This window comes from Bos grunniens, chromosome 22 (assembly GCF_055505025.1).
Source record: "Bos grunniens cultivar Pamir isolate PY7600 chromosome 22, Bosgru_T2T1.0, whole genome shotgun sequence".
In the NCBI taxonomy this organism is placed as follows: Eukaryota; Metazoa; Chordata; class Mammalia; order Artiodactyla; family Bovidae; genus Bos; species Bos grunniens.
In genome coordinates, this window is record NC_141186.1 from 55316642 (window position 1) to 55335783 (window position 19142).

General features: G+C 49.3%; 1 protein-coding gene across 2 annotated transcripts in view; it reads left to right on the plus strand.

Annotated features, from left to right (window-relative positions):
- The window catches only part of SLC6A11 (solute carrier family 6 member 11), a 123253-nt gene that overhangs the window by 50884 nt on the left and 53227 nt on the right, over positions 1 to 19142 (plus strand). For both annotated transcript variants that reach the window (XM_086368504.1, XM_086368505.1), the window contains exon 6: positions 11366 to 11500. In XM_086368504.1, the coding sequence (XP_086224630.1) occupies positions 11366 to 11500 (135 nt within the window). The remainder of the gene's footprint in view (positions 1 to 11365; positions 11501 to 19142) is intronic.

Consider the following 19142-nt stretch of genomic DNA (forward strand, 5'->3'; position numbering starts at 1 on the left):
AGCCCTTGAAATACATAGAGCTTGCCCCAGATCAGTTACAGACGTAGACAGAGCCAGAAGTTAGTTTTTGTACTTAGTTTTCCCAGAAAAGTGAAAGTGTTGGTGGCTCAGTTGTATCCAATTCTTTCCAACCCCATGGACTCTAACCCGCCAGGCTCCTCTGTCCATGGGATTCTCCAGGTAAGAATACTGGAGTAGGTAGCCATTCCCTTCTCCAGAGGATCTTCCCAACCCAGGGATCAGACCTGGAACTCCCGCATTGCAGTGGCGTCTTTACCATCTGAGCCACCAGGGAATTCACCATGTGGGGGGATGCCCTGATCCCGTACCTGTGTGCCATGTCAGCCAGTGTGCTGCAGACTGGGGAAGGCGTCTTGCCTTCCTGCCTGGGTGGCTTCATGCTGAGTCCTGGAAGACACAGTCACTGAACTGGCCTTGAAGGCTGGCAAGGTTTTGATGAGTTCAGAAGGGGGACAGGACCTTCCGGGTAAAGGGAATGACAGAAGGAGAGGCTTACACGTGGGAAAGTGCAGGGTTCGTTCAAGGAGCACAGGGAGACCTGGTGTGAGATGAGGCTACACTTGAACTCCCTTTGGGTCTAGGTAGTGGCTGAGTGTCAGGCTTTGGAGCTGGGTGGATCTGAACTTGAATCCTACCTTTTTCTAGCCGGGCAACGGTGGGCCAAATACTCAAATCTGGGTGCCTCCATTTCCACCTCTGTAATGATGACACTAGTTTCCATCTTTGAGAATAAGTAATGCGTGTAGTTGTCATTCAGTTGCTCAGTTGTGTCCAACTCTTTGTGACGCCATGAACTGCAACACTCTAGGCTTCCCTACCCTTCATTGTCTCCCAAAGTTTGCTTCTATTCATGTCCATTGAGTCAGTGATGCTATCTAACCATCTCATCCTCCGCAACCCCCTTCTCCTTTTGCCTTCAGTCTTTCCCAGCCTAAGGGTCTTTTCCAGTGAGCTGGCTCATCGCATCAGGTGGCCAATGTATTGGAGCTTCAGCATCAGTCCATTGAACATTCAGGACTGATTTTCTTTAGGATGGACTGGTTTGATCTTGCAGTCCAAGAGACTCTCAAGAGTCTTCTCCAGCACCACAGTTCAAAAGCATCAGTTCTTCAGCATTCAGCCTTCTCTCTGGTCCAGCTCTCAGACCCATACATGACTACTAGAAAAACCGAAGCTTTGACTATATAGACCTTCACTGGCAAAGTGATGTCTCTATGTTTTAATATGCTGTCTATGTTTTTCATAACTTTCTTTCCAAGGAGCGAGCATCTTTTAATTTTATGGCTGTAGTCATCATCTGCGGTGATTTTAAAGTCCAAAAAAATAAAATCTGTCACTGCTTCCACTTTTTTCCCCATCTATTTGCCATGAAGTGATGGGACTGGATGCCATAATCTTAGTTTTCTGAATGTTGTGTTTTAATCGAGCTTTTCCCCTCTCTTCTTTCACCGTCATCAAGAGGTTCTTTAGTTCCTCTTCACTTCCTGCCATTAGAATGTAGAGTCAACAGTAATTATTTTTCCCATCATTGTATCTTTACTTGGTGTCTCCTGATCTTCTCTTTGTCCCCACCCAGCACTTTCCCTCTTGAGCCCTCTGCTTTCAACCAGGATGTCCCTGACTACACAATAATAAAGCCGTGGGATCTCAAGGTCAGAACAGGCCATGGGTGAAGGTGATCTTTTTGGTCCCAACCATCAGCCAGAAGTAAGAGTAACACTATTCACTGGGCTCCTAAGATGTTAGGTTTCTTGCCCACAATATCCCAACCCTGAAGATGACATTCGATGTTGAGCGAATCCTTCTGTCTTGACCTCACCAGGGCTGGGAATGGCATTTTGGGGTCAGTATCTGAGAAGTCTCTGCAAGTTTCTTACCATAGGCTGCACCCAAGCAGCTTGGCTGCAGAGAACAGCATGTTTCCTCATGGAAATATTGCTACCCTGCTAAAGGACTGTCGGGCTTCCCTGGTGGCTCAGTGGTAAAGAATCTGACTGCAGTGCAGGAGACTCTCGTTCAATCCCTGGGTTGGGAAGATCCCCTGGAGAAGAAAATGGCAACCCACTCCAGTATTCTTGCCTGGGAAATTGCATGGACAGAGGAGCCTGGTGGGCTGTAGTCCATGGCGTCGCAAAGAGTTGGACAGGACTGAGGGACTAAAGCACCACCACCAAAAGACTGTTACCTCCTTGAATAGTGAATACCTTCACTCTTTTCTTTTTAAAACATTATTTCCTGTACCTATTTAGGATGTGGTTACTTGAAGCAGAGGGAATGTTGTATTTCTTCATTTACTATTTCTGATAGACTGTTCTAAGAACATCTCTGAAACTGGTGAAGAGGAGAGGTGTGTCTCCGGTGACCTCCCTTTTCCGATGCTCATCCTCCTGGCATCTCGTTCCTGGAGATCGATAGCATCTTAGTGGCACTTCTGCCAGACTGTTTGGCACCTGCTATAGCATTCTCTCATGGGAATTCGGGTAGGACTCTCTCAGAATCCCAATCTGGGGAAAGTCTGTTGGTGTTCAAAGCAGTGGTTCTCTTAGCATTGAATGTTCAATACTGTGCTTTCCAACCATATGGGATGTGCAGATATACCCCAGACACAGAGGCAAGCATGGCTGGAAGGAAACGGGGACAGGGGCTAGGCTACCACAGTGTTTCCCAGTCTGGGGTAGCTGCTAATGAGTTGCTGCCCAAAGTCAGGCAAGATGGACCCTTGAGGTTAAAGGACAGACAGAGGAGCACAAAGAAGTTGAAAGCAGGATAGTATTGTGTGGCCAGGTTTGAGGCAGAGAGCCCGGCACATGTGGTGGAGAAGGCAGACTTCTCATCACTGACTGACAGCTCTGTTCTGTTTAGTTCAGTCGCTCAGCCATGTCCGACTCTTTGCAACCCCATGACTGCAGCACTCCAGGCTTCCCTGTTCATCACCAATTCCCGGTGCTTGCTCAAACTCATGTCCATCAAGTCCGTGATGCCATCCAATCATCTCATCCTCTGTCGTCCCCTTCTCCTCCTGCCTTCAGTCTTTCCCAGTATCAGGGTCTTTTCCAATGAGTCAGTTCTTCGCAACAGGTGGCCAAAGTACTGGAGCTTCAGCATCAGTCCTTCCAATGAATATTCAGGACTGATTTCCTTTAGGATTGACTGGTTGGATCTCCCTGCAGTCCAAGGGATTATCAAGAGTCTTTTCCAACACCACAGTTCAAAAACATCAATTCTTCAGTGCTCAGCTTTCTTAATAGTCCAACTCTCACATCCATACATGACTACTGGAAAAAATCATAGCTTTGACTAGATAGACCTTTGTTGGCAAAGTAATGTCTCTGCTTTTTATTATGCTGTCTATGCTGGTCATGGCTTTTCTTCCAAGGAGCAAGCGTCTTTTAATTTCATGGCTGCAGTCACTATCTGCAGTGATTTTGGAGCCCAAGAAAATAAAGTTTGTCAGTGTTTCTATTGTTTCCACATCTATTTGCCATGAAGTGATGGGACCAGATGCCATGATCTTCGTTTTTTTAATGTTGAGTTTTAAGCCAGCTTTTTCAGTCTCCTCTTTCACTTTCATCAAGAGGCTCTTTAGTTCCTCTTAGCTTTCTGCCATAAGGGTGGTGTCATCTGCATATCTGAGGTTATTGCTGTTTCTCCTGGCAGTCTTGATTCCAGCTTGTGCTTCATCCAGCCTGGCATTTTGCATGATGTACTCTGCATATAAGTTAAATAATCAGGGTGACAATATACAGCCTTGACATACTCCTTTCCCAATTTGGAACCAGTCTGTTGTTCCAGGTCTGGTTCTAACTGTTGCTTCTTGACCTGCATGCAGATTTCTCAGGAGGCAGGTCAGGTGGTCTGGTATTCCCATCTCTTGAAGAATTTTCCACAGTATGTTGTGATCCACACAGTCAAAGGCTTTGCTGTAATCATTAAAGCAGAAGTAGATGTTTTTCGGGAACTCTTGCTTTTTCGATGATCCAATGGATGTTGGCAATTTGATCTCTGGTTCCTCTGCCATTTCTAAATCCAGCTTGAACATCTGAAAGTTCTCAGTTCATGTACTGTTGAAGCCTAGCTTGGAAAATTTTGAGCATTACTTTGCTAGCGTGTGAGATGAGTGCAATTGTGTAGTAATTTGAACATTCTTTGGCATTGCCTTTCTTTGGGACGGAATGAAAACTGATCTTTTCCAGTCCTGTGGTCACTGCTGAATTTTCCAAGTTTGCTAGCATATCGAGTACAGAATCTTAACAGCATCTTTCAGGATTTGAAATAGCTCAGCTGGAATTCCATCACATCCACTAGCTTTGTTCATTGTGATGCTTCCTAAGGCCCACTTGGCTTCAGACTCCAGGATTTCTGGCTCTATGTGAGTGATCACACCATTGTGGTTATCTGAATCATTAAGATTTTTTTTTAATAGTTCTTCTGTGTATTCTTGCCACCTTTTCTTAATGTCTTCTGCTTCTGTTAGGTCCATACCATTTCTGTTCTTTATTGTGCCCACCTTTGCATGAAATGTTCCCTTGGTATCTCTAATTTTCTTGAAGCAATCTCTAGTCTTTCCCATTCTATTGTTTTCCTCTATTTCTTTGCATTGAGGAAGGCTTTCTTATCTCTTCTCACTCTGTGACTGGGAACAAAGCAGTTCTCTCTCAAGCGTCTGTTTTTTCTTCATCTGCAAAATGAGGATAGAACTTATTCAAGTGGTATGCAGATCAGTTAGAGATCTTCTGCGACATATCTCAGGCACCAGGTTGGAGCTCAGTCAACTTCAGTGTCTCCCAAGCTGCAGGTAACTAGCTCGAGGAAGGTTCAGCCCAAGTCAGAATCAGGACCCCGGAGAGCTCCCAGGAGTCCTCCTGGTCCTTTGAAAAGGCTTGTGTTCTAGAAAACACTGTAGTTGCTAGGATAGACCTCAGCAATCGTCTGTCTTTCTCAGGGATGTGGGAAGGGCTCTTTCTCCTGGCGGTCTGCAGGGTGATTTTAGTGATGCATGAACCTGGATTAAAGAACATCACATCATGCCCATGTGTCTTAAGGCAAAAGGTGCAGTAAGCTTTTTAGCTATTTTAGTAACTCTGACACTTGCTAGTCTTGCTTTTGAACTGAGAACACAGTGCAGACTCAGAGCCTTTGGCTAGAATTTAATCACATTTTATCTTCATTGCATTTATTTTTGCTTTTACCTTCTGTTTGTGGTAAGAGATAAAGATTTTCAGTTTATGGTGAAAAAAATCACAGTTTTCGTATTATATACTATTTATTTAATGCAAGAGAGCATAAAGATGACACATGTATATAGCAAAAAAAAAAAAAAAATTGGGGAAGATGGTAAGAGTGATTGCACTTTAGATTACTTTACCCTTGCCTCATTGTCTATGGTTAAATGCCAGCCCAGAGAGGGCGTGTAACTTGCCTCCGCTGCCCTGCAAATTGTGTCTTCTGACCCTGTGGTCTTGGGTCCCTGCCTCTACACCACCCTTCCAGCTCAGTGCCTTTTGATTGATGCTTCTAGCTGACTCCATTGAAGGGACAGCCCTCCTGAACTTTCATGGCATTCTCAGTGATGACACAGTTCCCTCCCCGTCATGAAATAAATAGCAGTGTCCTGGAAGTAGGGAGAAAACACCCCACCATTCCAGTATTGGAGTGCAAATGAGCAATTAGAGCCAATTAAAACAGGATACAGTATAATTACCACCAATTGTGCTAACCTTTATATTCAGTAGGACTTGACCTGCTGAAAAGAAATTAAACAGTAGTTAAAAAAAAAAAAAAAACCTCTTTGTTAACCCAAGGGTGTGCTTTGGTCAGGAGTCTCCTTTCAGAGGCCCGAGTGGTCTGACTGCTGAGACCACCCCTTCCCCCACGCCCACCTCTCCGGGTCCACACCACTACTGACAGCGGCCAGGAACCGGCCGGCCGAAACAGTACCTTGTCAGTGACCATATTTTTGTCCGTAACCAGATCCCGTATCATTTAGCATAATGCCTGAGCCCTGCTTGGCTCTTCCAGACGGATCCTAGGGCCTCAGACACAGTGAAACTAAACTCTGCACCTGAACATCTTAGCCCTCCATCACTGAACTGGTCCATCTTTTAAAGCCATATCTACTGTGGTTTCGTTATTCTTGTGTGTGTGTGTGTGTGTGCGCACACGCGCGTGCTTAGTTGCTCAGTCAGTCGTCTGTGACTCTTTGCGACCCTGTGGACTGTAGCCTGCCAGGTTCCTCTGTCCATGGGATTCTCCAGGCAAGAGCAGTGGAGTGGGGTGCCGTGCCTTCCTCCGGGGCATCTTCCAGACCCAGGAATTGAACCCCCATCTACTGTGTCTCCTGCGTTGCAGCCAGATTCTTTACCTGCTCAGCCATCAGGGAAGCCATGAATGCTCCTTAAAATCCAATGCAACTTTCTGAACCCCATTTTATATGGATCTTGCATTTCCAGTAGACAAAGCACAGGAGCTGTTCTGAAGACCTACATTGAAACTCAGGGTTCAGGTATCAGCCTGCTGATTTGTCTCTCTCACAGATGTTTTTTGAGCTCGTTTTGTGAAACATAGGCTGGCCTGGGCACTGTGGATACAGCAGGGAAAGGAAAAGATGAAAACTCCCCTTTTTTTGTGGAACTTGCATTTTAGAAATCTTAAACTGACACGACAGTAAGATGAACAGCTGACAGAGAAGAACTCTAGTGCTGGGAGGATGCAGGCGTGAGTGGGGGTGGATGTGGGTTGGGTGGGGGTTGGGGAGGACAGGGCACACGGCGTGGTTTCTAGTGAATCAGGCAGCCCCTGACGTGAGACCAAGGAACTTCAAACCCACCGCTGGGGCCACCCTGCCTAACGTGGACAGTAATGGGACCAGGATATCACAGCTGGAAGGCAGGGCCCCTGCCTTTGAGGGGCCTTCAGAGCTGTGGGGAGTCGGGCATACCCAGGACTGACGCCGTGGGTGGCCCAGGAGCTGGGGGTGGATGTTCGGACAAAGGGAGGCATGAAAAGGCAGGGAGGCCTGCAGGAGGCCTGGCCTGCGCCCCAGCAGCGAGGGGCCTGGCACAGCTGAGAGCAAAGTGGCTGTGGGGGGAAGCGGTGGAGACTGGTTGAGCCGCACGGCAAGTGGGGGCTGTGCCAGGACTGGAGCGCGGGGTCCCTGACTCAGAGCCCAGCTCTCGGCTCTGTATCCCACAGCCTGGGTTGTGTGCCTGGGGGTTGGATTCAGGAGAGCAGGAAGACACATGCCAGAGTCTTCTTTGTAAACCTCGGGCCACGGAATGGGGCTGTCACATGGCTGAGAAGAAGGGTGATGGAGGGCCCCGATGACAGAGATGAAGACGGGGCTGTAGTTTCAGAATACAGTTGGAGGTCAGGTTGGCAGGACCTGATGCTACTGCTGGGATGTGGAGGAAGCAGAGGGAAGTGACAAGGCTGACTCCAGCCTGAGCACCAGGGGACAACCTGGAGGGGCCTACACGTCCCGGGGGACCAGATCTGTGCTTGCATCCACATCATCAGCTGGTTCCATACCTTCCCCACCCGACTGGCCTCTCCCGTTCTCCTGAACCTCAGAGACCCAGCTTCAGCTTCACTGACTTGGCCAGGAGAAGGCCAGAGCCCTTCCTGAGACCCTCCAACCTGTCTCTCTAGCCTCTGGCCCTGGTTTTGTGCTGCTGCGGTGGGCTCGTGACCCCAGGTTCTTCATCCATGTGCGCACATCCAGCAGTTGTTTCCTTGAGCACAAGACCTGGTCTCACCACTCTGGGGGCCAGAACTAAGGATCCGCAGTGGAAGACAAAGGCATGAGTGAAAAGTGGGCTAGAGCAAGGGGAGCAGATAGCAGTCTTGTCCCAGCCGGGAGCGGTGCTGCCTAGAGTCCCGTGCGGAGGGTTCTGGGGCTGCATCCGGGCTTAGCTGCGGAGGAAGGTGGTCCATTAGTGATATCTGGCATGGACCCGGGAAAGGTGTGGCCGCGTGTGAGCCATTTACAGGCGTGCTCTCGATGACATGATCTGTATTGCTTGGACAGCCTGTAGCTACTCTTGGGAGAAATTGAAGGTGATGTTCACGTATCTGGGGTGGCTGAGGGGAGAGACAGACTGGGACGGCCTTTTAGGAGAGCTGGGTCAGCACGGCATCTCACCTTCATAGCACTCTCCACTTGCGTCCATTACGTAATGATGCCCCTGAACCGCCTTTTGTACCCTGACTCTGGGCTCTCAAACATTGGCTTACAAAAGGGATTGTTCTCGCCAGTGCCTGCCAGCCAGCGGTTTCCTTCTGGCAGCCTGACTCATTGTCCACACCGTGGTCTTTGGGCACTGTACCTGAATGTTTTATTTCCCTTATGGTTTTATAAAACGAATGTTGAAAAGGAGGGTGTGGGTACCAGTGGAGGGAGAAGAGTTCTCCTAAATGTCGTGTGGAAGCAGAGCATCCATTTAGGACTCTGAACATTGGAATTGCTTCAGAATAATGATCAGCCACTTCATAAATCGTGCCCCTGTGCTGACTGTCTGCTCTGTGTGCTTCCAGGACACTGCAGACGTGTGTGCGGCCGGGTTATATGTGACACCTAATGACACACCATTGGCCCAGTCCACTCACTACAGACCAGGCAGAGAATAAGCAGAATGTCAAGTCACACCAAGATGGTCCCACAGATTGAAGGACAAATGTCTATGATTTTCCTTTGTTCATACGTTTCACATAGTAACACTTTTTCCCCCCTGATTTAGTGAGCATTGAGAGTTAAACTCCAGAAATATCATTAATCAGGTCCTAGGCATTCTGGATAGTTAATCTTCCACCATATAGCAGAAGCAGAAGTGGAAACTATACAATGAAAGCAATAGAGTTTAGCCTTCCCAGCTTCATAGACATAAGCTAGTTGACTAGGGGGCCTTCATTTTGAAGGCAGGAGATTCAAGCTTTAACCTGAAATGCTGAAGATCTACGATAGGTAGATTGTGCTAAGGGAGGTGGAGATTCTATAGCAATCTTAGCTCTCACTCTTAGCAACACTTTTTGCTGATTGGTCTCCAATTTATTATTAATATTACTATTATGTATGTAGTATGTATACAGCCCTATGACTAGCCCACCAGACTCCTCTGTCCATGGGATTTTTCAGGCAAGAATACTGTAGGGGGTTGCCATTCCCTTCTCCAGGGGATCTTTCTGACCCAGGGATCAAACCTGTGTCTCCTGTGTGTCTCCTGCATTGGAAGGCCGATTCTTTACCCCTAGTGCAACCTGGGGTGTTTTATTATACTACTAATAATGACTGCCGGTCTCTCGTTATATATTTAACTTGCGTTTACCTTCTCTGGATTACATTTGTGATGGCAAGAGATTGTTCACATTGATTACATGGCGTGCGGATTGAACACGGATGCCAGAATCTGCGGGGCAGGACTGTGGGTGGCCTGAGGGTGGCGTGGTCACCGCAGGCTGGGGACAGTGTCTGGAAGAGGTTATCCAGCCTTCCAGGTTGTCTCAGTGGCGGGACCCATGAACACCACCCCCGGGTGGTTCTTATTTTTTTATTTTTGAGGACCGAGTTAAAATTACCAATCAAATGACTCGACTTCTCTGAGAGTCACATCTCTAAAAATGGGGGAAATAGCACTGAATTTGCATTGCTGTCATGAGAGTCACATACACAGCCCAATGGTTGATCACATGACCTTGAAGTCATGACCTTTACCACAGGCCTCCTTCTAAATCCACATCAGCTATTCCTAGCTGGGCCATCCTGAGTTAGCATCTAGGATGCTAGATATCTTCTTCATATCTAGTAAGAGGATAATCATACCTATCTGAAGAATGAATGACTGGCATGTGGAAGTGGTGAATAAACATAGCCATTTCTGCCGTCATGTGTAAAGTGTCCAGCATGCAGTAGGATTTTACTTGTTCCTTCTTCCTTTTCTCCAAGTTTCCTGTGTCCTGAAACTCCTCTTCATCCTTTATGGGTCAACAGCTGGATCACCTCCCAGAAGAAGCCCTCCCTGCCTGTCCCTGAGGTTAGCTACTCGCTTCTCTGTGCTCCACCATCCTCTGTGTTCCCCCAGTTACACAGCGGATGCTGTATCTACCTACGTACACGTCTGTCTTTTCTTTTTTTTACCAGTGGGGAAGCCTCTTGAACAGAAACCCGCATTCTGTGACCACCCCCAACTTAATCCAGAAGTCTAGCTCAGTGCTCCGTTCATAGGAGTGTTGGGGGTGGGTGTGAGTGAGTAGAGGGATGAGTAAGTAAATATTGTAAATAAATGAGTTAGCGTGAAGGCCTGAGCCACTGGTAGAAGAAACCCTGCCTTGCAAAGGGGTGAGAGGCTCCAGAGTGATGGAGGGATTAAGATCATACGTAGGTCCTTTACCTGAGGAATCGGAGCCTCTGGGCCATCCAAAAGCTGGTGTGCGTGATCTGTGAATGGAGAGGGGGAGTCTGTCCACAGTTGTCAGGAGAGTCCCTGAAGTGTCTGCGGCCCCCAGAGGTTAACAAGTTGCTGCTCTAAATAGAGGAGCCAAGTGATTGGAGGAGAGAATGTGCAGGAGGACGAACGTGACCAGGAGCGGGCACTGAGTCCTGAGGGCACCCTGGGCAGACAGGAACTCCTGTGATCCATCACGCTGTGGCCATTTCCTTCGAAGCTGCTCCTGCTCAAGGACGCTTGGGGAAGATTCTGTCTGTTTCCCTGCCTCGATTCTTGCACAGAATCCTTGGGCTGCAGGGGCCAATCAGGTTCATCAGTTTCCTCCTTCCAGGTGGACCATGCCGGAGTGATTCCAGGAAAAAAGTGCCCTCACAGCTCCCCAGCCTCCTCTCCCTTTCCCGTGCCCTTCTGTTTTATTCTATCTTCTTCTGTCCTGTCTTTGGCTAAGAAAACTTGATTTTCTGTTAAGAGCAGTGATTTTCGAAAACGTGTGTCTTGACCCGTTGGTAAATTGAGATGTGAATTTAAAGGATCATGACCAGTTTTTTTTTCAAATGGAACCATCTGATAGGAAGTCTTAGAGTGCATCACACATGTGAGATGAGCATGAGTCTGCAAAACTTCCTGTCTTGGCTCTTCGTGTGTATGGGTTGTGGTATTGTATGTATGTATTTCTTCGGTGCCAGTCAGAAGAAGATTGGAGAGGACCACTGATCCAGCACCACCCATGGGCTCTCAGGAGATGCTCACTGCAAGATCTGGCCTTGAGGGGAGAACACGTGTGTTAGAGCTCTTGCTGCTGCACTGGGCAGCCCTTTGCTGCCAGCGAGAAGTTGGGTGGGGGGGGCTGCTGCATTGCCCATCATCATCACCCCTTCTTGACCCTTGCCCTCCTCTCCTGGCAGGTGGTGTATGTCACTGCGACGTTCCCCTATGTCATGCTGCTGATCCTCCTGATCCGAGGGGTCACGTTGCCTGGGGCCTCCGAAGGCGTCAAGTTCTACCTGTACCCTGACCTCTCCCGGCTCTCCGACCCACAGGTAAGAGTTGCTGGCTCCGTTCACAGCCACCTGCCACCTCCACGGAGGCTTCTCCATGGAGGCTCAGTGGCCCTATCGAGTAGTTGGAAGGTCTATGGCCTCCTTCTCAGAATAATGCTTCTCAATGCATAAAACAGGGAATCAGATATATTGAAATTTTTCAATCACCAAAACATGAGAAAAGACAGATTTTTGTGACACAGTCAAGTAGCAAGCGACAGCACAGCACAGTGTAGCAAGATCCAGCATATGATGAATAATTTCCATGATTTCAAAGCAGTGATGAGTATAAATGGTATTTGGAGATATCTATCCCGTGATATGAAAATATCTGGCATTTCTACTGCTAACAGGGCTTCCCTAGTGCCTCAGACAGTAGAGAATCTGCCTATAATGCAGGAGACCCAGGTTCATTCCCTAGGTCAGGAAAATCTCCTGTTGAAGGGCATGATAACCCACTCCAGTATTCTTGCCTGGAGGATTCCATGGACAGAGGAGCCTGGCAGGCTATAGTCTTTGGGGTTGCAGAGAGTTGGACACAGCTGAGCGACTAAGCACACGTATGCAGACTGCTGCTTGGACGGTGGTCTATTGCCTGCATTCATAATGGAAGGAATTGCTCAGTTAGAGGCCAGTAAAAATAAAAATACACTTTTTCCCCCCACCTGAGAACACAGATCTCTGCAGCCGTGGTTCTCTGAGAGAAACTGGGTCTTGGTGATTTTCTTTGCAGGGGGTTTGCTCACAGAAAGAAAATAACCGGTGACCCGTGAGCAACCCCCCACAAAGAAAATTGCCAAGACCCAGTTTCTCTTAAAAACTGGCCAAGCTGTTAGTTGTCTTTGGAAAGGCATCAGCCATTCTGAATCCTGGGTGGAACTGTTTATGCTGAAGCATCTCCAGGTGGGCAGGGGTGGTGTGTGTGCCTGAGGGTGTTAGATAAGAGATGAAGACAGCATCTTAGGGGATGCTGTCCCCTAACAACCCCCACCACTTGTTAGAAAGCCCTGGGGAGCTTTAAAAAATCCCAATTCCCAGAGCACAACCCAGAGCAATGAAAGCAAACTCTCTTGGGGGGGGAGTCCCAGGTCTCAGTGTTATTTGAGGGCCCCCTGGCAGCTCCAACATGTGAAATAACATACTCACAGATATCCCAGTGGGTGAGGAGGCGCTCGTTTTTCTGTGAAAACAAACACATATTACAGAGTAGAGTGTAGAATCTGTGTTCAGCTGATTACAAAGCTTGCAAGAGATGTGTCGAATAAAGAATATAGTCATGACCTGAAAGTAGAGAGTTACTTTATTTGGTGGGAATGTTTAGGACTCCAAGCCTGGGAAGACCAGCATCTCAGTAGCTTTGACAAAACTGCTCCAAGGAGACAGGAGGGGAAGTCAAGCTATCTACAAGTTTGCAACAAAGGGAGCAGGTGGTCTGAACAGCGAAGATCACATATCAAGTTAAAGAATTTAGCATTCTATGTATGGGAAGATGCAAGCCTCTGGGCTCACTGAATTCATTCCTTTCCTCTGCACCTCAGCTGTTTGGGGACAATCCTGTCCCCTTCTTCACCTTGCTTCTTGCATTCCCCCAGCGCCTCAGCAGTCACCTTGAGGGGTGGCAGCATCTGCTGGGTTGCAGTTTGGGGAGCCCTCATTCACATTTGGAGGCCAGAAATCTCTGATGGCTGTGACATTTCTTGTTTGTTAATATGGCAGGAGATATTTTCATTTCACAGATGTCACGTTTATGGTCTCGGCTGAGGCTGCCCCCTGTTAGGAAGGTAGGGGTGGGAATGTTTGAGGAGGCCTGGTTTGTGCAGCTCAGGTATAGCTCATTACAGTGGATTAAAGCGGATGGTGGCACGGGCCTGTGTGTTCATTTCTGTCTCAGTTTGCCACACCGTGAGGGCCCCGAGGCTCAGACCCCACTAGGCTGCTGACAGCAGCCACCTGAGTTGCAGGCAGAATCCCTAGGAAGAAGGAAATGAGCTCCTGACAGTTGGCCTCTCCAACTCCAACCTCTGATGCCAAGGGCTCAGTTGAAGAAGCAGTTTTGGAAAACAGATTTCCAAAATCACCGGTCTGTGTATTTTTGTTATGTCCACGAATTCTGCCTTCACCCAGGACGGCCATCCTGTTCTGTCCTCTGCTCACTGGCTTCCTTCTCCTGGTCCTCAGGGTCAGCTGGTCCCAAGCATCTCCCAGAGCTTCCAAACCTGGCTGATCCCCGAGACACCTTGGCACACATTGGGATGCATTGTTGCGGGGCTGAGATGGCACATGGTTGTCTATATTATTAACAGGCTTCAGTGACCACCCTGATGATCAGAAAAGTTTGTGAAAACCCGACTGTGATACCTACAGTCTTAGTGTTGTTCAGTTGCTAAGTCGTGTCTGACTCTCTGTGACCCCACGGGCTGCAGCATGCCAGGCTTCCCTGACCTCCACTATCTCCCGGAGTTTACTCAAACTCATGTCCTCTGAGTTGGTGATGCCATCCAGCCATCTCAGCCTCTGCTGCCCCTTCTCCTCCCGCCCTCAGTCTCTCCCGGCCTTGGAGCCCTGCACACGGACACACGTGCACACACAGACACACACATGCCCACAGGCGAAGAACAAAGGCGAGGCCAGGCGGTTCCCTGTTCAGACCATCTACCCTAATCATCCCAGTTACCTACCAGCTCTTCCTTTAATAAAGCGTCTGGGTCCCCAGCCAGCACTCACCTGCAAGGCTGTTCTGTGGAGCGTGACCACTTATAGTGATGGAGCTGGGAGTCAGGGCTTGGGTTCTTCCTCTGGTCCTGAGTGACCTTGGACAAGTTCCTTCTCCTTTCTCCCTCTGGGCCTCAGTTCCCCACAGATGACATGAAAGGGTGAATTCACTCAATGGTTTTCAAAACAGACTTGGAGAGCCCTGAGTTTTCTATGAGTGTGGGTTGGCAAACTATGACCTTCTGGCCAAATTCAGCCCTCCGCCCGTTTATATAAATAAGGTCTTACTGGAGCATTGGCCATGGTACTGTTATTTTTTTACGTATCGTCTGTGGCTCTCCAAAGGCATGAGTCAAAGATAGAATTGAGTAGTGGAGGCAGAAACCATGTGACTCCCTTTATCAAGGGTCCCAAGACCTCCCACCCTTAACATCCTGCATTCGGTGGAAAGGGGTTAGCAAGACGTAGAAGCTCCTGTTACACAGTAGCTCAATAAATGTTTGCTGAATGAATGTAAGAGCCAGAGCTATTTTGGCTTTTAAAGAAATGTTTTGTTGCTTTAGCAAGAAGTCTAAAAACCTCCAGCTCACCAGATCTGTGAGCTGTAGTAATTGTTGTTTCTCCATCAGTATGGGCCAAGACATGGATATGTTTGCTGTTTGCTGTGTTGTTGTTCAGTCACTAAGTCGCGTCCGACTCTTTGTGACCCTGTGGACTGCAGCATGCCAGGTTTCTCTGTCCTGTACTCTCCCTAGAGTTTGCTCAAAGTCATGTCCATCGAGTTGGTGATGCCATCCAACCATCTCAATCCTCTTGTCGTCCCCTTCTCCTCCCACCTTCAGTCTTTCCCAGCATCAGAGTCTTTTCCAATGAGTCAGCTCTTCGCATCAGGTGGCCAAAGTATTGGAGCTTCAGCATCAGTCCTTCCAACAAATCTTCAGGGTTGATTTCCTTTAGGATGGACAGGTTTGATCTCCTTGCTGTCCGAGGGACTCTGGAGAGTCTTCTCCCACACCGCCATGTGTGTAGCTCCACCAAAAAGCAATAGTCATCGCTGATTGTCTGCTGCATAGATAAGGATAGTGACCCCACAGGGAAAGGCAAACAGCACTCCATGTAGCTAGTGTTTTTGAAAGCTGGGTGTGTTGCAGGAAGGGCTCGGCATGGCTGGAAAGGGAGATGGGAGCAGCCCTGAACCAGCTCTCTATCTGCCTTGGGGGCTGAAAGGTGGGCAGTGGAGCGTACAGGCACGCTGAGTGTATGTGAAGGTTTTGACAGTCCCTCCACCTTTGGAGACGGATGCACCACGCAAAGCTTGTCTCCTTGTGCCGAGAGAGGGCAGCCCATGAGCAGGCAGCAGAGTCACAGTGTCCTAGCTAGAGCATCCACTTGGCAGGCAGAGAGACTCAGGTCAGAGAGGCTGGGACACTAGCCTGTGGCCACACAGCAACTGAGCAACCCAAAGAGGACTTAGAGCCCAGAGTCCCTGGGTTCTGGGCAGGTCAACTCCTAAATGAAAGGAGGTGAGTATCCGTACCACCCAGTTACAACTGGGTACATGTTACAGACCATGAAGAAGCCAAGGGCACTATTTTTTTTTTCATTTCTTAAAACTATTTTAATATCCTCCCCTCCCACCCCAACCCCTCAAATTGGGAAAGGCCAAAACAGTCTGTTGCTGCTGCTGCTGCTGCTGCTAAGTCGCTTCAGTCGTGTCCGACTCTGTTCGACCCCATGAACTGCAGCCTACCAGGCTCCCCCATCCCTGGGATTCTCCAGGCAAGAACACTGGAGTGGATTGCCATTTCCTTCTCCAGTGAATGAAAGTGAAAAGTGAAAGTAAGTTCGCTCAGTCGTGTCCGACTCTAAGCGACCCCATGGACTGTAGCCTACCAGGCTCCTCCGTTCATGGGATTTCCCAGGCAAGAGTAATGGAGTGGGTTGCCATTGCTTTCTCCACAAAACAGTCTGGATGGGTTTAATTACCAGTTAATACATATTTTTTGTCATTGTTTAAAGTAAATCGACATTGTGGCAATAAGGGATTATCCTTGGAAAAAGTGAAACCCGTATTGACAAAGTACATCATGGAAGAACTCTGCTTAGTGATTTCACTGGCTACTTACAAGTCTAGAGAAGGTCACCATTCTGCCTGTTCCCTGGGACTTATCCATCCTGTGGAAAGAGGCCTTGCCCACAGGCCTTGCTCACACTGAACCAAGCCCTGAACCCAATATGAGCACATGTGTCAGACACTCAGTGTATAGAATGAGCAAGACCCCCTTCCCTGCAGGGGTCCCACCATCTGGTGCAAGAGAGCAGAGTCTCCCCTCCTCACCCGAGTTCCTCTCCCTGTGAAAAGAGGGATGTGGGATCAGGCAAGATCACAGCCTCCTCCTTCCTTTCCATCTGTTGAGGAGAATGGGGCAGCTTGTTACTGATAACCGTCCTTGTGCCAAAGCCAGGGACCGATCAGCCTTGTCTACATCCATCCCAGGGGATGGGGAGTGGCTGCACTCTTGCCGTCACTTTCCTGCTCTTGCCCCCAGAGGCTCGCTGGGTGGGGGCTTGGGGGATGCTGATGGCTGAGGCTGCAGGTGTTGGACAGAACCCTCAAGTCGCCTGGTCTCTTCTGCAGCCTGCTGCAGCCAGCCCTGTCCCGGGGCTCCAGTGATAACTGGGGGGCTGCACCTCACTGTCAGAGCGTCACTTTTCTGCAGACATGTTTGGCATTCCCTAAAGTCTGGGGCCTGTGGTGGGAGGGGCGGTGCCTATGCGGGTCAACAGGGGAGGGGAGGCAGTGACGCACAGAAGGGGGGTCCCCAGGGTGTCTTCCTGCCCCATGGGGATGCTCTTCTGCCAGCATCCCAGCCAGGGTGACGAGGAGTTCAGATGCAGCCTCTACAGGGTCCGGGATCTCCGTTAATTCCAGATCCGGCCCAGCCCCCCTTCCTTCCCACTTACAAGGGGCTCAGACATGCCTATTTGCTGTGTCATTTACGTTTGCAAAGGGACACAGGGAGCCTGACTGATGCAGAGCTCTGGACATCAGCTCTCGGGGCCTTTAACAAGGGACAGTTCCCTTTGAGGGGCCCTCCTGCCGCTCTGAGCTTGAGCAGGGATTCTCCATGAAAACTGATTGTGGGGCTGGGCGGGGGTGGGGGGGTTGGTGTTCACAGCAGTCCCCTTCTCCTCTCTCCTAAGCTAGTGAGGCAGCAGAGAGAACTCCAGAAATGGAAAACAGGTGAAGAGCTGAGTGCTGGGAGCCGGGAGAATGCCTTCGTCATGGGACACTGTGGTGTCGAGAGAGCCATGGATGTGGTCTCCAGGTCTGCAGGGCTGTCGTGTCCCTGAGGGCTTCCCGCCCGCCTGGTTTCAAACCGCCGCTCCCTCCCACCCCCCCGCACATCCCACCCACGTTTCCGGCTCTGACTCCTCTGTGGCACTTGCCAACATTGAGACTTTATTCATTGTGTATCACTGTCCGCCACGCGTGACAGTGTAGGGTCCGTGAGGGCAGGGATTGACCTGTTACAGTCACTGTTAGATCTCCAGTGCCTGCAGCACCATACACGCTCAGTAAATCTATTTTGAATGAATGAACGAGGAAAGGAAGGACAGTTCCCACCAGAGTCTGTGTGACTTTGCATTATGGTGACATAATGCCGTGGTTGGAGGTTCAGAGAGAGGGATTTTTAGTGCAGTGGGAAGGAAATTTGAGACTCTCCTGCCATTGAGTTCCTGGGCAGCCTTCCGCCCATCCCTCTCTGAGCTCAGGGCTGTCACCTGTCCACCCAGGTATGAACATGTGCTGCACACGGCAGCCGTGAAGCCAGCACGCCTGGGAGGCAAACACACCTTCAGTTTCAGTGTGGGTGCCTGGCCAGGGCCTGGCACATAGTAGGGCATCGGGCACTCGGCAGTGTTCCTCCTTCTGTCTATGCCACTGGCTCTGGCCAGGATGAGCCCAGGCCCCACAGCCCAAGGGGGAGGCCTTGAACTCAGAACCGAGCGCCTCTAATCGCAGGTCCAGTAATTAAGTTTCTTGTCAAGCACTTGAAGCGACACAGCAGCTCGCCGCCTTTGTCCCCTGGCAATTTGCATTCCGTGGTCTGTTATAACTTTCTAAACATCTATTTGTCTTCTCTGTCAGCCCTGTGTTCTCTCTCAAGTGTGAAGTGCTTCCACTCCATTTTTCCCCCCCTCAAATTTTTATTTTCTGCCTTTTCAGTCTTTGGGGGAGTGGAGGGGCTCTTGCAGGAAACCACATTTTCCCTGCCCCAGATTTCTGCCACTCTCGCTCTTCTTTGTGTTTCGAGTGTGTGTTTTCAGGGCAGGAACAGAAAGGCCTGTCACAGATCCAAGTCCCGGGGTCTGCTTTCCCAAGTCAGGGACAACCACCCCAAGACAACCTCCTCTCGGAGGGAACTGGAGCCTGCAGCTAAGGGGACAGGGTTGGACGATGCCCAGAGAAAGCCCTCAGAACGCCAAGTCTTCCCCTCTCTCCACCTCACTGGGGGACAAGTCAAGGAAAACAAGACCCTGGTTTAAAACCCTATCTGATGTATATGGAATCTGGAAAGATGGTACCAACGATCCAAGGTGCAGGGCAGCAAAGGAGAAACAGACATAAAGAACAGGCTTTTGGACATGATGGGAGAAGGAGAGGGTGGGATGATTTGAGAGAATAGCACTGAAACATCCATTACCCCATGTACAATCAATAGCCAGTGGGAGGTTGATGTGTGATGCAGGGAACCCAAAGCTGGTGCGCTGTGACAACCTGAGGGATGGGGTGGGGGGGCAGTGGGAGGTGGGGTTCGGGAGGGAGGAGTCACATGTATGCCTATGACTGATTCATGTTGATGTACAGCAAAAGCCATCACAATGTTGTAAGGTAATTATCCTACAATTAAAGTAAATAATTTTT